At 51.0% G+C, this 13,022-nt stretch overlaps 1 protein-coding gene across 5 annotated transcripts in view; it reads left to right on the forward strand.

The window, feature by feature from the left end:
* The first annotated feature begins 1,804 nt into the window (after positions 1–1,804).
* The window catches only part of NBEAL1 (neurobeachin like 1), a 131,700-nt gene continuing 120,482 nt past the window's right edge, over positions 1,805–13,022 (forward strand). For 3 of the 5 annotated variants that reach the window (XM_077319201.1, XM_077319204.1, XM_077319205.1), the window contains exons 1-2: positions 1,805–1,890; positions 2,362–2,776. In XM_077319201.1, the coding sequence (XP_077175316.1) occupies positions 2,726–2,776 (51 nt within the window). In that variant the 5' untranslated portion in view covers positions 1,805–1,890; positions 2,362–2,725. Of the gene's footprint in view, positions 1,895–2,182; positions 2,777–13,022 lie in introns of those variants that run through there. The other 2 variants (XM_077319202.1, XM_077319203.1) reach the window with 2 other exon arrangements.

The following is a 13,022-nucleotide window of genomic DNA, read 5'->3' on the forward strand; positions in this document are numbered from 1 at the left end:
GACCTGACAACCTTAGCCTAAAGACCTCTAGTAAGCTCCCTCAGAAAATTGAGTATTTGAATGTAGCCCTTCTAGAATTTAGCCTGATACCATGGCACACACAAGACACAATATAACTAAGGAAAAGGACAGGTTAAAGAAGGCCAAAATCCTAACTTAATATAACAACAACAACAACAACAACAACAACAACAATGAAGCACTCACCCCTACTCCAGACCCTTCCTGGAGGCTAATCCTGAACTCAGCTTCCCAATTCAAACAGACGACGTGCCAAAACGTGCCCCCGGTTGAACGTTTTCTCATCAATGTACGTCTTGGCAAGTCTTCTGGATGCATTTTGAAATGGAAATAGTGAAAGAAAATAATTTAAGAACTGTGTCAACAATATTTGGGGCAGCTAAGAGTTCAGTGTTTTTCTTCAGATTTGTTACATGCAACACGGAACGGCTGTTTTTTTCTTTACCTTCCTGGACGCAGGCACCTTGAACAGGCAGATGTCCTGGGGGGGGGGGCAGCTCTTGTAGGCAGATGCCGGGCTGCGACAGACTAGGAAAGCATTCCTCAACAAAAGGGCCAACATCGCAGTGTCCTGAAATGAACCCGTCATGCGGAATACTGTGTACATTTCTGATCACCCCATCTCAGAAAATGCATATCCTTGGACCAAAAGAGGTACAGAAAAACAGCCCCAAAGAGACAGGGTTGTAGGGGTCACAACAAAGGTTCATAAAATTAGGCCTGAAGCACAGGAGGCAGAAAGAGTTCTTCTGCCACAACTCTAGGCCTCATGGTGAATGAATGAATGAATGAATGAATCCATCCATCCATCCATCCATCCATCCATCTTATATACAGCCCCTTGCTGTGATGTCTTGGGTGGTGTACATAGCAGTTCATTGCCACAGGAGATGGTATCGGGCCAGCAAATTTTGATGGTTTTCAAAGAGGACCAGAAGGACTCATCGAAGATTGCTCTCGGATTATCATCATTCATGCCGGCAAAAACAGAACTTCTAGGATTGTCAGCCTCCAGGTGGGACCTGGAAATGTCCCAGAATTAAAAGTGATCCCCAGATTGCAGAGATCAGTTCCCCTGGAGAAGATGGCAGATTTGGAGAATGAGCTCTGCTGAGGTCCCTCCCCTGCCCAAATTCGGCCCCCCCCATCTCCCTGGATTTCCGAAATTGGAGTTGGCAACGCTATGTCCATGTTTACAGGCAGCAGCCTTCTGAATGCCAGTCACTATTGCTGGTGTCCCCCGTGGTCTTCATCTAAGCCCTCCCCCAGCACCTGTTCGGCCCCAGCTGAAAAGGGATAGTTGACTCGATAGACCAGCCTTTCCCAACCATTGAGAAACCCCTGGAACATTCTTCAGGCTTTCAGAAACCCCAGCAGCGGTGCAATTGTGCAGAATAGGGTTGGGAAGCAGAGCTGTGGAAAGGCCCACCTGGCTTACAGGCGGCTTCCCTTCCTCTCCCCACAACAGATGCCCGGTGAGGTAGGGGGGACTGAGGTAGCTCTGACAGAACTGCTCTGTGAGAACAGCTCTGTCAGGACTGTAAGGCAGCCTCCCTGTAAGCGAGAAAAGAGAATCTCCTAGCAGTAATTGCTCTTAAGGTCATGAATTCCTCAGGGCGGCTCAATGGGAAATCCCCCGGACCCCCCGGGAGGCTGGCACCCGGCGAGGGAGGCGTTTGGCCAGGAGTCGAGATGGCCGCCGAGGGAGCGCCTCCGATGACGGCATCGCGGCGCGCGGGCAGAGAGGGGCGGGGCCTCGGCGGGCGGGGCGGGGCCTCGGCGGCCGCGCTGGAATGTGGGCGTGGCCTGGGAGACGGGCGATGTGGCGGCCGCCTGTCCGCGCGCGGATCCGGATCGGCTCCGGAGGGGGTGGGTGGGGAGCAGGGGCAGCAGGGGCAGCAGGGGGTGGGGGTGGGGGGAGCACCCTCCGAGTGGGTGGGGGGGGGTAGCGGGGAGGGGTCTTCTGGGGGGCGGGCAGGAGCGGCGTTCCTCGCAGGGGGGGCTTCTGGGGTCCCCCCTCCACCCCTCCCCCCCCCTGGAGGAGTGCCCGCGGTTGGGGGTTCCGGGCTTGCAGTCCGCGGACAGCCTGCGGGTCCCACCGGGCTCCTCGGCAGGGCTTCCCTCCTGCAGCCCTGGGGGTGGGGGTGGGGTTTTCAAACGCGCTGCCTTCTCTTTCCGGGGTCCCGCCTTGGGGGGCCAAAGGGGGCCCCTCTTTACACGCCCCCCCTCCCGGGAGCCAGGCTTGGCTGCATCCCCGGGGTCTTCGGAGGAGCCGGTGTGGCTGGGACCCCGGAGGGACGAGGCCGCCTCTTGCTTCACTGACGCTCTCTCTTTTGGCAGGTGCTCAGGCCACGTCTTCCGCCGGGTACCACGAGAGGCTTTAGCGGGTGCCCAGAAGAGGAGGACTTGAGGGTCTGTCAGGGGACCCCCCCCCCCGGCATCTCCGGCGCTCCTGGCGCCATGGGACCCTAGCCCGCCCTTCCCGGGCTGGCGGGGACTGGCAGGGAGCCCTTGCTGCCCAGGGGCCTGCAGGAGAAGGAGGGGCAGCCAGTCTTCTGGAGCTGTGCGGTGGTGGTCGAGGCCCCCCTCTCCTTTCTCCCCGAACGGGACCCAGGAACCGCCCGGAGTGCGATGGATCGGAAGGAGGCATGGTAGGATCCTGAAGGGATCCTGAAGGCTGCAGCCAAGAACCAGGAAGTGAAGGATGGCGTCCCGGGAGAGGCTCTACGAACTATGGATGCTCTATTGCAACAAGGTAAGGTGACGTTTCTCATAGGTTGCTGCGTCTTAAGCGGACGGCCCATACAAGCCTGCTCTCTTCGGATCTTGGGAGAGAACCGGGGTTGGCTCTGCTTAGCAGTGGTCCTTGTACGTATTTGCATGTGGCCAGCGGCCTCTCCGGGTCATCAGCAACCACAAGTGGCTTTCTCAGCCAGGGTTTCATGAGACCCTGGGGTATCCTCATGGCCCCAGAAGCATTTCCCAAATGGGTGGGAGTGAATTAATTTTAAATATATTTTAGGATTTATTATTGAGTGATATGATCATATAGAGTCACGTGGAGCCACCCCATCCCGAATGCCAGGGATGGGCTCGGGGTGGGTGGGGAGGGGAGGGGAGGGGCCATATTCTGCACAAAAACACCGTTTCTGGGGTTCTCGAACCTGAAGAATGATTCACGGGTTTCCCAATGGCAAAAACTGGAGGAAGGCTGAACAATAGCAAATTGACAGGAAGTGTATGGGGTAGTGGTTAGGAGTGCGGACTACTAATCCAGTGAGCCAGGTTTGATTCCCCGCTCCTCCCCCACATGCAACACTGTTCTGACGGAGCAGTGATATTAGGGCTCTCTCAGCCTCACCCACCTCACAGGGTGTCTGTTGTGGGGAGAGGAAAGGTGACTGGAAGCCACTTTGAGACTCCTTCAGGTAAAGCAGCATATAAGAGCCAAATCTTCTTCTATAATAAAATGAACCAATAAAATAGGATAATTAACTATATAGAACTAAAGTCATATAGCAGTAAGAGCAACATACCAAAATTAACCTGCCATTGTAGTAACATATAGCCCTTACTCTCCTTGCTGACAGAGCGTATAATGACATTTTATATGTTAGAAGATACTCATCAGAATCAGATAGAAGAAGAGTTAGTTTTATACCCTGCTTTTCACTGCCAAAGGAGTCTCAAAGTGGCTTACAAATGGCCTTTCCTTCCTCTTCCACAACAGACCCCCTGTGAGGTAGGTGGGGCTGCGAGAGCTCTGATCAGGATTGTGACTAGCTCAAGGTCACCTACCTGGCTGCATGTGGAGGAGCAGGGAATCAAACCCAGGTCGCCAGATTACAAGATGCTGCTTTTAACTGCTACATGCTGGCTCTCAGATGATCTACTCAGTAGTGGAATAGGAATTCAGACCGAGTAAAATCTCAGCAAGGAATTTGGCCCTGGGTTGTCCTTCAAGTGGGCAGTCCAGCATGGAATGTGACCTTCAAGGCTTGCATATGGCCAGTACAGGAGCATTGCTGCTTTGGCATGAGGGTCTCATGCCACTGGAGACCCCCCCCCCCCCGTCAAGGAAGTCCAGAGTTGCCAGACTGGGGGTGGCCCTGGCAAACCACCTGTGCTGTCTCATGTCTTGAAAGCACTGTAAGTTGACTGCGGCCACCATATTACTGACTGCAGCCAGCATGACTATTTGACTATCTCGCAATTCCTTGAAGCCAGTCGCTAATCAAATAATCGGTGTGGGTTTTGCCACGCCTGCATGATGCTATTTTGTAGGGAACACGGATAGCTAAAGTTTGACTCCCAAGCTGTTCTGTCTTCAGTGTGCGTATAAAAACAAAAGGCATCCGTGCCCTAAACTGGTATCCTACAGGCTGATTTGTCAGGGATCCAGGATCGCTTTCCTGTTTCCTGCTGGTTTGTCCCCTCCAAAATGGGGGAAGCAATTTTAGCCCCGTGTAAGAGGACGGTGCTGTTGAAGGTTTTGTAAGAAGCCTCAAGGCTGGATCCAAACCAGCGTCTCTGTGAGTGGGGGAACCTCTACTTTCACCCAGTAGTTTGTGGCTTCCTTCGGGAGCAGTTCCTCGCGATGAGGGAGGCCAGAAAGATCTATTCCACTGTGTTCTTTGAGTGTAGCTAGTGCAGCTACAGAATAATGGCATGGAAGCCCATCACTTCTGTATGCATTTGTTGTCATACGAATTTACGGCGCCTTCGTAACTTTCTGGGGATAATTGCCACTTTTGCTCCGTACAGTTCTAGCGCCTTTCTTGTCTGGATTTTGGCTGTCGTACTATTATTGTTGCCTGGGTGTTTCCTGTCACTGGCTTTGTACAGTATTTATTATTTGTATATTAGTTATTCTGATTTTGTGTACCAGGGATTCATGTAGCAAAGGCCAAAGGGTTTTCCAACTTTGTTCCTGCTTTGCAAGTCTAACAGTTCTCTTTGGCATAAACCAGGGGTGGCCAAATGGGCTCTCCAGATGTCCATGGACTACAATCCCCATGAGCCCCTGCCGGCCGGCAGGGGCTCATGGGGATTGTAGTCCATGGACATCTGGAGAGCCACCGTTTGGCCACCCTTCCCATAGACGCTGTATTTCTGCCTGAAGCCATCTTCCTTTCCCCTTCAGCAAGCACTTGCTAGCTTTCGCTGGTATAATTTCACATGATGGTGACAGGAAAATGTTGACGTGGGAACGTCCCTCTGAGGGTCTTGGCAGTAACCTCTAGCATTTCTCCTTTGCAGAGCTAATGGTGCTAGTTGCCTTAAGCTGTGGTTCCTCGTCCATCCAGTCCATTAACTTAACAGTAACCACACTGATTATGTAACGGGAAAACTGTACCATACCTGCAAGGAAGAGAAGGGGGTGCTAATCGAGTGAGCTGGTTCGAAACAGCAGCTGTTCCCCAGAAAAGCGCATTTTGAGCATCTGGGCAGGCCGGCCGTGTGCGGTAGCCCTTTGCGGCTGCTGGGTAGTGCGATGGGAAGAATTTTAAGTTGTTGCTCTCCCTTCAAAGGCAGCCTTAGGGTAGGGGGGAAGAGGCCTGAGTCTTGGGACTGGGAAGAGTTAATTCCAGAGTAGACATGATCTGCAGTAGTCTGAATAGCCCGGGCCAGCCACAAATGATCAGATTAAATAGATTTATTCTCCATAAACCCATCAAGGGTTACTGGCCCTGGGGACTGAGGGGAACCTCCACCTTCGGAGGCCCTCATCCTCTGAATCCCAGAGCCAGGAAGGCCTTGGCCTCTGTGTCCTGTTGGTGGTCATCCAGAGGGACTGGACTAGATCGTGCTGTTGGTCCAGCCGTTTAACTTTTATTTTCTTATGGACACTAAGCAAAATTGACCATGGATAGTACTTGGGTTCAAAACCACTGTGGAAGGCCAGGGTTTGCTATGCAGAGGAAGTCAATGGCAAATGACCTCTGCTCCTCTCTTGCCTTAAACCAGGGGTAGTCAAACTGCGGCCCTCCAGATGTCCATGGACTACAATTCCCAGGAGCCCCCTGCCAGCGAATGCTGGCAGGGGGCTCATGGGAATTGTAGTCCATGGACATCTGGAGGGCTGCAGTTTGACTACCCCTGCCTTAAACCCTGAGGGGTGACCCTAAGTCAGCTCTGACTTGACAGCACTTAATTATTAGATGAGCTCCAGGTGTGCCTACCCAGGACATGTTTTGTTACCTGAGCGGATAGAGCTTCAAGTCATCTTTGGGCTTTCCCAGGGTGATGCTCTCGGCAAAGGCAAGTGGACCTCCGGTAAGGACCATCCCTGCTTAGCACTTCTGTGGAAAGCACAGCTGGAGAACCTCCCCGTTCTCCTCCCTACAGGTGAGTGGAGTTCCTTAAGAGCCAAGGCAGCCCTGGTTTTGAGAAGAGGCTTTGGATGGAGTCTTAACTTGACCAACTTCCTTAAATTTCAGATGATGTGGAAGCTGACCTAAAATGCAGGGCAGGTTTGTGCTTTGAAACGTGATGAAGAATGCAGTAGCCATGGATGGTTTATGGCAGGGGCAGAGCCATGGACATCTGGAGAGACACAGTCTGGCCACCGCTGGTTTATGGGGTAGGAAAGTACAGGCAGATGCCGTCTTCTCCCGGCCCAGCCTCCATCGATGGGAAATGTGTCTCTGTTTTGCATTTAAAAGCCCATCTGGCTACTTGAGTCTATTAGTGGTTTTTTTGGCTGTGTTGAAGCTGTTTACATTCACAGGGCATGTGTGCAGTTTGCGAGCTGCCGGGGGAGTGTGTCAGAGCCATATTGTTCATCGCCTGACCTGTTTATGATCTGCGGGGGGGATTCTGACTCTAACAAACATCTTGGAATTCCTATAAATACGACCTTTTAGCATACTGCTTGCTTGGAAGAGCAGGGGGGACGACGACGACCCAGTAGACCCCCTGTTTCTACACGGATTTATAAAAATTGCAAATCTAGCTTGGTGTCCTGGTTAAGAGCAGCGGCCTCTAATCTGGCAAGCCAGGTTTGATCCCCTGCTCTTCTGCCAGCAGCCAGCTGGGTGACCTTGGGCCAGTCACAGTCATGTTAGAGCTGTTCTCACAGAGAAGTTCTGTCCGAGCTCTCTCAGCCCCACCTACCTGACAGGGTACTTGTTGAAGGGAGAGGAAGGGAAGGTGATTGGAAGTCGCTTTGAGACTATTGTGGGCAGTGAAAAGCAGGGTATAAAAAACAACCTCTTCTTCTTCCTCCTCCTAAAAGTTACCAGTGAATAAAAGCATTCTCCCCTCTGTTATTGAATCCGTATCTCTCCGGGCTCTGCAGCTAGCAGGAAACAGTAGAGCCTTTCTACAGGAATTTAGGTAAGACTGAAACAAGCTCAGCCTGTTATGTAAGCCTCTCGTGTTGACTTAGGGGACGATTGGCTGCTGAAGGAGAGAGCTCCACCACAGGCAACCTGCTAGCCATACAAGGGTTGACTTGGTGCTAAGTCAGGGCAGTTCCGGCCTTGTTCTTAGGCAGCCTTTCTCTGCTTTTTTTGCCATTGCCAAAGCCCTGAAACTTTCTGAAACCCCAGAAGTGGCACGATCATGTAGATCAGGGGTAGTCCAACTGCGGCCCTCCAGATGTCCATGGACTACAATTCCCATGAGCCCCTGCCAGCATTCGCTGGCAGGGGCTCACGGGAATTGTAGTCCATGGACATCTGGAGGGCCGCAGTTGGACTACCCCTGATGTAGATCATAGCTGGGAGGAAGAGCTGTGGACACGCCCAGCCAGGGCCCCTCCCCTTCCCGGCACCTGCAGGACCATCATTGGCTATTTTGGGGGGAGGAGGAAAAAAATGGCTTGACATGACCATATATGGTCATAGAACCATAGACGCATAGAATCATAGAGTTGGAAGGGATCTCATGGGTCATCTAGTCCAACTCCCTGCACTCGGCAGGACACTCTCATCCTGCCACCCCTTTGCCTTCACGATAAATGTTTAACACAAAATATATAAAAATTAGCTCCTACCTACTCAGGAAACCCTTCCAGTGCCGTCGCGAAACCCTGGTTGAGAAAGGCTGGGCTGAAGTCAGGAGGATGGAGGGATGGCAGACCATGGGCCTGGCGAGGACAGTGGGAGAAATGAACTCTGCAGATTTTTATTTGTATATTTTGATCGGCATCCATCATCCGCTTTCTTCCTGAGAGTGCTTCCAGGAACCTCATGGTATTTCAAACCACCAATTTCACCCTCCCCTCTTTCGGTGTCCTCTGTCACCAGCCTGAACTTAGTAGAAGTGGAGATTTGAACCCATTTCTGGTTGGGAACCCTAACCACTATGTCCATCTGCCCTTTTGCAGTATCATCCTAGTCTCGGCACCAAGGACAGGCTGAAATCCTCCCTGGAAGAAACTTTGGAGGCCGTCCAGACACAGTTAAGCCCTTCTCAGTCCCGTTGTTTTTAAGGATGGGGCTTTTAAGCAGGTCCTTAATCCCTTGCGTTGGAGCCCGTAGAGATGGCAGAAGTGCCTGGCTTCGCGGGGAGCGTGCCTCTCGCTTTGGTATCCGAGGAGGGAATTAAAATCTGTTTGCTTCCTGCTTGGCTTCCAAGTCAGTCGACTGCATAATACATGAATTGCTTCTGCTTCTTCAGGGCATTTATTCTAATGTGCAGACAAGAAAGGCATGACGGTAAAACAACCAATCAAAGTGTTTGGAAGAGAAAAGCTTGCTCTGTCAAGTAAATGGCTTGCAGCAGAGAAGGAGGGGAGGCCTTAAAAAAAAAAAAACGACTGTCAGAAGTTTGGCACAGGTGCATTGTTTGCTACTTAAAGTCATAAAAATTGTCCTCCCTGTATAGAAGAAGAAGAAGAGTTGGTTTTTAGATGCCGCTTTTCTCTACCCGAAGGAGTCTCAAAGCAGCTTACAATCGCCTTCCCTTCCTCTCCCCACCACAGACACCCTGTGAGGGAGGAGGAGCCCCAGCCATGGTGGCCGCTGGAGAGCACCGAAGGTGAGGCAGAGTGGTGGGCAGCCCCTGAGGCAGCAGCTGGGTAGGAGGATGAGGAGGAGCTGCAGCCCAGTACCGACTGATCTACGGACTGGTACCGGTCCCCGGACCAGGGGCTGGGGACCGCTGGTGTCACCCCTTTCCCCTGCGGGGGGGAGGGGAGGGCTTTCTCCCACGGTCTGGCTGCAGTTGTATGCTGCTAGGGCCTCGTGAATTCTTAAACCCCTCCTGGTCTAATCCCTGTGCATAAACAGTTTCCTGTGCAACATTCTGAGCATCAGCCCCATCGTTAGTACTTCTTCCTCCTTCTCCGCATTTAGCTGGTAGATTTATAAACCATCCTGCTTTGTGTTTGGAAATAAAGTGGCGGCAGAATTCGTTCTCTGGACAGAAGCAAGGATTTTGCAGTGTGGGGAATCAATGAATAGAAATTGTTCATGAGAGTTTAGGAAAAGTTACATGAAGCGGCCACATTCCTTACTTTATAAGCTGCTTAGTACTTGCATTCGACAAAATCAGCCGGAGGCAACAGGGGCCGTGGGATGGGATGTTCCTGCTTCCCTTTGCCTGCTGTTCATAAGACCCCGAAAGTTTGTTCTGAGGGGAAGGGGGAGATCTGTCGGCCCCTAGAGGAGTGGGGGGCGGGGAGGTCTGCAGTGAGAGGAGGGCTGGTAGAAATTTATTTATTTATTATATTTATATACCGCCCTTCCCTGAGGCTCACTTCTCTCCCCTCTGAATTCTGAATTGCCCTTCCATCTCTGGAACAGAGACCCTGGATATAAGCCGATACTTTCCAGAGGAGGGATACTAGGCCTCCAGGTGGGGGTCTCCAGAGCTCCCAAAATCATAGCTCATCTCCAGATGACTGAGCTCAGTTTCCCTGGAGAAAGAGGATGCTTTGGAATGAGGTCTCTCCGGCATTGAGGTCTCTCTCACGGAGGCCCCTTTCCTCCCCAGGATCCATCTGCACATGGCCAGGAACTTCCGTGCCTGAATCTGGCAGCCCTATTCAAGAGTCTCTAAAATCATCGAAACATAGTTGGAAGGGACCCTCATGGTCATCTAGTCCAACCCCCTGCAGAATACAGGAAACTCTCAACTACCTGCCCACCCACAGTGACCCCAATTTCATGGCCAGATGATGCCCCCAACCCAAAGAAAACCAGGATTCTTGGCCAATCTGGCCTGGGGAGAATTCACCCCAAAGTAGCTATCAGCATTTGCTGGGCATGCAAGAAAGGGCCACAAGAGCCAAGCTCAGACGCCATCCCTTCTGCCCACCCACTCGCCATCTGCCTAAGTCCACAGAATCTGCATTTCTGTCAGATGACTGTCCAGCCTCTGCTTAAAAAAAGAAGACCCCCCCCGCCCACCTCCCGAGGAAGCCTATTCCACTGAGGAGTAGTGTTATGCATACCTGTCATGACAAGAATTTCCCTGGTTAAATTCAGCTAAAGATTTTTGGAAGCCAAGAAGGTCACCTTGCGAGGAAGAAAGGGTGGGAGAGAAATTCTTCATGCTGATATGTGCTGGATATTTACAGCATGTCTTATGCATTTGGGTTTATTGTGATTGGTGGGGGAAAATTATTATTGCAATTACTTAAGGCGAGAACAGCTTTTCACTGACTTTTACTCTCATAATTACTTTCCCCTCATTGAAGTGAATCAGGCCAACTATTATTTTGGCTCCTGCACACATTGCTTCTGCCCGTTATGGTATTATCAGTCATGTTAGTTATTTGAACTAAGTGGGCACTTTTCTAACAAGAATAAGGTTTTATAAAAAATAAAAGGCTGCCATTTATAAGCTCCTTAGTCCTAAAATAAAAATGTGATGCATCTCTCCTAAAATGGTACCACGTTAGCATAAAGGTGGGGAGAGGCAGGTGTGAATTCTTCCTGTAGCAGAAAATTCCCAGCTTGTGGGAAGGCAAGGGGAGTTAGCACCCTTGGCCTCCTGACATGAACTTTCCGTGGAATTTATCACCTGGGGAAGTATTTAAAAGATCCGCCCCCTTCAGTGCTACAGTCCTAGGCGGGTTGTATCCTGTGGCATTTCTGAGCATGGCGCTTGAATGTTTAGTGCAGGATGAGTATTCCTTCCTGGTGTGGACCCCAGGTAACAGTGTCAGGTGTGGCATGTGGAATCGCAGGTGAGGGCCTCCCCAAAGGTGGAATATCCCACCATATGCCAACGGTGGGGGTCACCCTCTCCCTGCTTCCCCAGCGAGGCGGGTATGCTGGGGACCCCCGGCTGTTGGGTAGCTTTTAATTGTTGGTTTTAAGGGAAATAGGGGTTTTAGGGGAGTATATCTTATTCTGTAACCCTCCATGAGCCGGCTTGCCGAGAGTGGTGGGAAATAAATATTATAACGATAATGATAATGATATTGCAGCTCCTTTGAAGAACTAGGGATGGTGTTTGGTTTCTATGATCAGCTGCCTGACCTGTGGGGCTTCTTCAGGGAAGGGCTGTGGTGGCCCAGGACAGGCCGATCTTGTCTGATCTTCGAAGTGAAGCAGGTTGGTTCTGGTTACTTCTTGGATGGGAACAGAATTTGAGTCCAATGGCCCCAACAGTTTTTTTGCTAGATGTGAGCATTGGAGTCAAGTTCTGTTCTGCTACTCCAGGCCAACACGGCTTCCCGTCTGAATCTGTTTGCATTTAAATATGCAACGGGCTTTAAATCTAGTATAAAAATAACAATGAAAGTGCGTCTAGTCAAGGCTATTGGTCTTCCCAGTTGCAATGTATGGCTGTGAAAGTTGGACCATAAGGAAGGCCGAGTGTCAAAGCAAAGCTGGCAGGGGCTCATGGGAATTGTAGTCCATGAACATCTGGAGGACCACAGGTTGACTACCCCTGGCCTAGAGCATGTAACCTGCTCAAAACAATACACTTTGAGGGGATGGCCTGTGGGCTGGCTAGGTGCCCCGAAGTAGCTTCTTACCTCTGGTGATCGTCTGGCCTCATAACTTCTCAAGGTCTTGTTGTTAGCAGCTTTGCGGAGGGTGCTGCACAGGGAGGGCCAGGGCTTCCTCGACTGAGTCCCTCTCCTGCTGGGTCTCCCTCCTTTCCTGCCGCCTTCAGCCTTTCTTGGCATGATTGTCTTTCCTGGAGACTCTCATGTTCTCAGGATGTGACCAAAGTGCAATAGCCTCACCTTCGTCATTTTCGCTTCTGGGGGCGTTTCAGCCCTCTCTTGATGGAGAAGCCACTTACTTGTCTTTTTGACAGTCCACAATTTCCGTAAAGCGATTTGTTTGGCCCCCATCAATGGCTGGTTAGTGGCTGAGCCAGAAACTATGAGTTTGATAAGTTTTGGTAATTGCTAAAACATTAATTCTAGTCCTGCACGTTTCCGATTCCTTGCCATGTTTACAGGAATCTATCAGTGTGTCATTTTATAATAATTATTATATATTATTTTTATCTTTTTAAAATCACTGTTATAACTCCAATATGTATTGTGATATTTTACTTGTTCGGTGGAATTTGCTGGTCGACTGACCATAAATAGATGGATGAGGATCAGTGTGTTGTGACATGATATTCTCTGCCTCTTGGCCTGGCACTCCTGAGGCAGCACTAGATGTGCAGGAGTGATGCTTGAGAGGCGGCAGGTGCGCCTTACCTGGAATTCCTTTCCCTCTTTGGGCTGTGGAGGAGCCTAATCCCTCCCCTCGGTTATGTAGGCAGCTGGGAGGGATTATGGTGGGCTGTGTGTGGCCGCTATGTGATTCCATCCAGCACACGCCCTGAGAACAACACACATGCTGCAAGATCCTCGAATACCAGCGCAGCCGTTGAATGTGGCGGCTTGTTAACACATTTCTGTGATGAAGTGCGCAGAGTTGCCTTTTGACATTCGGGGGGATGGGGCAGTGACCTTTTCCGTTTGCTGTGCCTGTGCAGATATCCTGCTGTCCTTGCAGCCAGTCTAGTGAAAAGCTGCCTGTAACCTTTGGAAGGAAGTAGAGTGCAGGTCTTTCCAGTTTTCACGCAGACTAAAG

The sequence above is a fragment of the Paroedura picta genome, chromosome 2 (genome assembly GCF_049243985.1).
Source record: "Paroedura picta isolate Pp20150507F chromosome 2, Ppicta_v3.0, whole genome shotgun sequence".
NCBI lineage: Eukaryota > Metazoa > Chordata > Lepidosauria > Squamata > Gekkonidae > Paroedura > Paroedura picta.